The sequence below is a fragment of the Zingiber officinale genome, chromosome 7A (assembly GCF_018446385.1).
Source record: "Zingiber officinale cultivar Zhangliang chromosome 7A, Zo_v1.1, whole genome shotgun sequence".
Classification (NCBI taxonomy): domain Eukaryota; kingdom Viridiplantae; phylum Streptophyta; class Magnoliopsida; order Zingiberales; family Zingiberaceae; genus Zingiber; species Zingiber officinale.
The window spans coordinates 31,851,928-31,858,789 of NC_055998.1; the positions used below are offsets into that span (position 1 = coordinate 31,851,928).

The 6,862-nt window shown below is 37.0% G+C and overlaps 1 protein-coding gene across 1 annotated transcript; it reads left to right on the forward strand.

Moving 5' to 3' along the window:
* The first annotated feature begins 269 nt into the window (after window positions 1-269).
* LOC122001287 (R3H domain-containing protein 2-like) lies at window positions 270-6,627 on the forward strand. The gene is made up of 4 exons (XM_042555949.1): window positions 270-588; window positions 4,960-5,545; window positions 5,994-6,270; window positions 6,343-6,627. Exons 1-4 carry the CDS (start codon window positions 480-482, stop codon window positions 6,388-6,390), a joined length of 1,020 nt encoding a protein of 339 aa, XP_042411883.1. The 5' UTR covers window positions 270-479; the 3' UTR covers window positions 6,391-6,627.
* The last annotated feature ends 235 nt before the right edge of the window (window positions 6,628-6,862 follow it).

Consider the following 6,862-nt stretch of genomic DNA (forward strand, 5'->3'; position numbering starts at 1 on the left):
TATTCGGAGAGTTTAGAAAAATTTATAATAGTGTGCTTCTCGATTCCGGTGTAAAATTTTCATATCGATCATTGGGCGATCCCCAATCCCCATCCTCTCCGTCTCAGCTCATATCCTAACGGTCAGAATCGAACAGCCCAAATTCATCCACACGCTTCCACTGTGGATCCAGATCCGCACGTTCCACGACCCGTTTAAGCGCTCGACGACCGATCAACGGTCACAATCGACCCATCAACCGACGGAGTCAAAACGAATGAATTCAGACGGACAGATCAGTCAACGAGATTCTATTTCCCTCATCGCATTGCTGCGTTATCTTCTCTCTTTCCTTCGCCGGTTCCTTCGCCGTTGCTCTTTTCTCGCCCCTCGTCGTCGAAGGCGAGAATAGACGCGGCGGAGGCGGTCTCTTTTCCCTCTCCGGATCCTTCTCTATCTCTTATCCTCTCCTCTCGCCCGCTCCCTCACGCTGTTCGCTGATGGAGTCTTCGGTGACCGGTGCGGCGACGACCGAGAGTCAGCGGCTCCGGGACAAGGTGGATTCCTTCCTCGTCGAAGCCCTAGAGAATCCTCGCCATCGTCTCACTGGTACTGGATCTTTTCTTGGATTCTGAATTTAGCCTATGGATTCGGTGCCTAGGGTTTGTAGTCTCGTGGATCTGGCGCCGCCGTTTCTGGGGCGTTAACATATCTGGTTAATTTTGTTCTGGATGACTGCAGATGTTGCCCCTTGGCTACTAGTCTTAGGTTTCTATGTGAGATTGCTGTAGTTTTGGGCTCCATGGCGACCAAGATCTATCTCAGGAGAATATTCTTTTTAAATCTTATCAAGCTAAGGTCGTGGAATTTTACCTGTATTCTCCAACTTCAAAGTGGAAAATATGATAACCTTCATAAGTTAGTTTTATGACCACAATATTCATAAGTTAGCTTGGAATGAATGAATTTGTTTCATCCGATAATTCGAGTGGTTGTATAGCTGATCTTGTTTGAATTTTGGATTTTCAAACTGGTGATTTTGAGGCCTCTTAGAGGCATAGAATGATGACAAAGAAAAGAAAGAAAAGATTTTTGTGGTCCAACTAAGCTTAACCTTTGCCATGGCAATAGTCTCAACGAGTTTTAGTTTCTGTTACATTGCCCACTTAAGGTGGTTATTTTTCTCAGTAGTAAATGGAGCACATGAACTACACGTCTAAAATAATATTAGGTTGAATCTATTATCTATCAACCAATGAGTCTAAACTCCAGAATCTCCAAGAGCTCATGTTTTTGATCATTATGTATATCAATTGACTATTGTAATAATTAATTTGATTTTTTTGCTTTGTTATTATTATGTGCACTATGAATATTTAACCTTTGTTTTAACTTTTATTTTAATTATAGCATTTAGTTTATTATTTGCCTCTAGTTTTACTTGTTCTATAGTTGGAACTATGGTAGTCAAAATTGTGATCCGTACTTTAGGATCTTAACCTAAACTAGGATCTAAATCAGTTTAGGGTTTTATGAACCTATTATCTAATCTTATACTTGTTAAGCATTTTTGCATAGGATCTCGATCCCAAGAGTCTTAACCATACATTCCTTTTAACTCCTTTTTGGAAGAAGCTTTTTAGTTGTTATGATTATCATCCATCGTATACTTGTTATCATTCATTCATCTTGTAGAAGTTATTATTTTTTAGTAAAGATGGAACATATATTTGTTTATGCTCCATCGTGTTGGAATGTTGTTGTTTAAAATGTAATACTATAATATCCACAGGAGATATATATGGTAAATTATAAATTTAAGTATAGTTCTAAAATACTTTAACTAAGTCGTAGGATCTTACAATACTATGTTTTAATCCTACCGTCCAAATGTATATAGCTGTTTCTGTTCCTAAATCGGACCTCGATCCTCACTACCTTGGTTAGAAGTCGTATAGTTGAGAATTCATGTTTCTTTATTATAGTTACTACATATCTGATTTTATATGCAAGCTTACTTCTATTGTTGGCTGTAATTTCAAAAGTTTTAATACACAATGAGTTCATTTTATGTGTATTAAGTTTTTGTATATTTTAATAAGTTTATGTCAATACCTTTGCTTTGACTAGCATCTAATGCGTTGGAGTGTTGGTTGGGTTCACTTCTTCATTGTTATTGTAGCACCACTGAGAACTGGGCCTATGTCCAATTTGCTCGAGAGAGTTGTTGATCCGCTTGATATAATATAGAGTCCCATGTCATAGTGTGTTTGAAATTGCACATCACAGGATCATTTGGTGCTATTAGATATCTATGTATTTGGTTTAACAATTTTTAGATCAGTTTTCACTAATAGTGGTCTGTAGCCTCATAATTATTTTCTCCATTTGAATGGATGAATATCATACATGAAAACTGAACTTGGAGGTAGGTTGAATTGCCTTACTAATTTCTTTATATATGTGGGCATGATCTCTTAACAAATCTATATCTGAATGGTTTTTCATTTCACTATATCTTATGACTACAACCTCCATATATCGCGGGTGGGTGAATGTTCAACTATATTTTCACACTACACTTCCTTTCTTATTTGGGTGGGCATATAAGTGGAATTAACCCAGTTCCCACTAGTGATCTAACTTCCACTTCTTTTGGTTTATCCTTTTAATTGGTGATATAAGCAGATTTCAAATGAATTTTGATTGCATTACTTCTTATTTTAATAGCTTAAACTGTTATTTGAAATGATTCTATGCAGTGTTCTGAAAATTGGCCTAGGTAGCTGCCTAGGCGCTAGGCACCTGTCAGCCGCACCGAAAACATGCTAGTTGTCCTGCCTAGGTGGCCTTGGCGCCTAGGCGGGATTAGGCGGGCCTAGGCGCTGACTAATATGTCTAATCGTCTAGGCGCCGTGCAAATAGTGTAGGCTTTTTATGATTTATTTTAGTTTGAGTTTTTAAATTTAAAACGTAATTAAAAAAAAATTGAAATATAACCTTGAGTTTGTGTCCGATGATAATATTGAGTGTGTCCGATGAAGGACAAGTTGTTGAAATTTATGGAGAACAAGAAGAAGTAGAATAAATTTGTGATATTTTATTAGTTGTGTAATTTTGAACTCATTTTAAATTTGATGTTATTGTGTTGGAGTTATAGAATGTGATTTATTATGTAATTTATGTTGATACTGTGGAATCCGCTTAGTGGCGCATAGTCCCCGTCTAGGTGGCCTAGGTGCTAGGCACTAGCGCCTAGCGAATTTTAGAACCTTGATTCTATGCTGCATATCTTCACCATAGTTCAATCACCAAGATCTGTTCAATCACTAAGATCTGTCTATATTCAGCTTCCAGCTTCTCTATGAGCATGTCCAGGAGCCTTCTTCCTTGTGTGTCCCTTCTAGCATCCCGTCATTGTGTTCTGCAAGCAAAATTTTTGCCTCCAGAGCTACTCTGCATGTCTCCCTGCAAGGCAGTCTCTTCCTCTGTAAATGTTGAGAAGCCACTCCAAGTATGGATCAAGTTCTTCCTTCTATCCCTGCAACCTAGATAGTAATCGAGCTCTGGGCAGCAAACAGCATCCAAGGCAGTGTCTCCTTCCTATTTCCATTGCAGGCAACACTCTTCACATGGCTCTCTCCTCTTCAAGTTGTGAATCTTTCTCATTGGGATCCTTGCTTTCTCTGCCTCCATCTGCAATCTGTTTTCCTCTGCAGCTCCTGATCCACACACTCTCTTCAACTCTATTTAAGAAGAGTTTCAGATATTCGATGAAGAGGAGTGATTTCTTCTATTCCTGCAGAAGTCTACAGCAACCCTGAAGCTCTATTTTTCTTAAGCCACCTTTTACCCTCGTTTCTTGGATTTGTGTTTTTCCAATCTGTTCTAGTAAGCAATTTTTTTTACTGTTGCTTTTCCAAACGTAGCTAACGGTAGTCTTAAACTCTTCTCTTTGCTTAGGTTTAAGCCTCTATTCTCCATGATTCACAGATATCCTTCTTTTTTTCTTTCTTCCGTCTCTAGTGAAAATGTGAACAGTGAAAACATCCCATTTTCATTTTGGTATGTCCAACAAAATGTTGAACGTGCTATCCATCTCCATTGATGAATTGGATTGACAAAATATCTCGTTCTCATTTTGCTATGTCCAAAGTGTGAGTTGTGCTATCCATTTTTCCTCCAGGAGCTTTATTTTCCTTCAGTCTATTGCTTCTTGTTGTATGCCTGTTCAGGGAGAAAACCATTGAGAGATTCTCTCTTCATATCTTGCTTCAATTTCACTTCTCCCTTTCTTTATCCATCTTTGTGCTGTCTATCTTTGCTGTTTTGAGGTGAAAGGAAGCATCCACTGCGTGTTTCATCACTAATTTCTAGAGCTATTGTTACCTAACATGTTGGACCTTAGAAATTGTATGCATTCTCCATCTTGAAGGGTGGGGTGGGATGTTAAGAATGTTAAGGTTATTAAGAGTGAATTTAGTTCCATATTAAACATTATGTAAGTGTTTCGATATAATGCAATTAAATATTTACTCTTCCTAAACTAAGCAAATACTATTGTTTTATGTTACCCTTTAGTCAGGTTTTGAAATCTACAAATATCTACTATTGGTCCTATGTCTACTTGGCATTTGGGTTCAACTATTTGATTGGAACCAACATGGATTGGAGATGTCAGTGCAAAGCTAAACTTCAAGTTCTGCCTAATGCACTTGATCTTTTTTTGGCATTTCATGTTTTTGGTTTTTAACTTTTTTAATGTGGAAAAATATTAGTACATGCGTTTAAATTAGCACAACTCTCCTGAAATTTCACATCACCGATCAGAGAGATAGTTGAAATATTAATTAATTGCTCTGTAGCTTTCCCAGAAATGATATTATGAACTTTGTGCTAAGGAATTCTTGTTAATTTTCTTTAATAAGGAAATTATTTTTAGTGTGTATTTGATGCCCTCTTTTCTGTTTTCTTTTGCAGTTCTGCGTATGGAGTTTGACATCCAGACGTTTATGCAGAATTCTGATCAACATCAATTTGAATTTCAGCATTTACCAACTTCGTATCTGAGGTGTGCTGCTCACCGTGTTGCTCAACATTATGGACTGCTTACCACGGCAACAGACAACTCTGCAGCAGGTGGCCTAGGTAGTAGGGTTATTGCCAGGAAGACACCTGATAGTAAATTTCCAAATGTTTATTTATCTGAAATACTTGTCAAACAAACTGAAAAGGAGACATCCGGACAGTTTAAGATTGTCCGGCGTCCAAGGCCAGCAAAAGCTTCCTCAAGTGATAATGTTTGGCTTGGACATAAAAAATGTTCAGTGAAGTCTGTGGAGGAGCGCAAAGAGGAATATGATAGAGCACGAGCTCGCATCTTTAGCAGCTCTAGCAATTTGGAAATGGATGCATCATCTGCTGCTTCGACAAATGGCGATGAGCAGGAATTATTGATGGAGGAGATTGAAAAGATTCACAATAAAGATGGTTTTTCTAGAGTTGCCATTTTTCGAGATAGGGAGAAGGACCGCTCTGATCCAGACTATGACCGGAGTTATGGAAGGTATGGATGTTTCTCGATACTTAGAGCATCCACATCAGATTCTCTATCCAAAATTTAAAATTTAGGGTAGAAGAATTACTTCATTAAATTTGGATATCCACTTTTCACTACACAATACATCAGCTTTCTTATATTTTTTATTTTTTTATTTATTTTTTATTATCTTCTCTCTATATATTTTTTTATTATTATCTATAAAATGACAAAAGGAAGAGTTAGAAGAAATAATATTTTAATATTTAAGGAATGGATTTTATTCTCTAAATTTAAAGAAGTACTATTTATAAAATCTAAATTTAGAGAATTGGTAGGGTAGCTGGTGTAAATGTTTTTTTATATACAACGTAAAATTTAAGGTAAAATTTTTGTTTAAGAAAAACTCTGATGTGGATGCTCTATGCTATCAATATTTTTGCGCAACTTGTAACATAATTTGTAACTTTCACAGGTATGCTATAGGGCTCGCTCCAGGCCAGAGTTTTGGCTTGCAAGCATGCCATAGTATTCAGCCAACTTTCCTACAGTACGATGCAAACATTTCTTCTTTTAATCACTTGCCAAGGAACCAAAGTTGTTTTGGCCTTAATCCGTCTAACCCGTCCATGAACCCGTTTTGTGCCTCTGGATACAACCAGAATGTCAAGGATGCGTTCTGCATGCAATGGCCCAGCCCTGCCATGGTGTATGCTTATTCCTACGAACCTTTGAGGCAGGCTAATTTTCAGGTACGTCGAACAATCGTATTATTTGTTATAGCAAGTTTTAAGCGACTTAATATTCTAAGCTGACTTGTGCAGGCACCGCCATGTCAGCAACCTTTAAGCTTTGATCATCCAAGGAATTGATGCTTCTGGTTAAGTTGTGTAACATGTTATCATTAGATTTAGAATAAACTTCAGGAATGGTTTGTACTATCTACTGCTATTGTTACCACTAGTATCATTTAGAGCCTTGCTTCAGATTTGTAGCGTCGGAGGTTAATATTATTTTTATTAGTACTTTGTTCTAATGTGGTACCAATGCGATAGCCGTGTGTTTTATATTCATGTGAATCTATTACATTATTTTCTCCGTTCCATTAAGCTGTTTGGTTCACGAATTAGATAAAATATAAACTAACTATTTTGTATAATCGGTTTAAAAGAATATTATTTAGAATTAATAAGAATTCAAAATGAAAAGATATATGAAATGTCTTATTCGATATTTATTGTCAGCATGGTTTGCTTTGGCTTGATTAGATTTGTGGGTTTTTCTTTTGGTTTGATTCTCTCATTTAGCCTGACTAACCTCTTGGATAGACTGATGTGTGAAACT

Coding starts and splice junctions, on each gene's coding strand:
- LOC122001287 (XM_042555949.1), top strand. CDS start 480: ATGGAGTCTTCGGTGACCGGTGCGGCGACGACCGAGAGTCAGCGGCTC. Junction 589..4,959: donor TCCTCGCCATCGTCTCACTG/GTACTGGATCTT, acceptor TTTCTTTTGCAG/TTCTGCGTATGGAGTTTGAC. Junction 5,546..5,993: donor TATGACCGGAGTTATGGAAG/GTATGGATGTTT, acceptor TAACTTTCACAG/GTATGCTATAGGGCTCGCTC.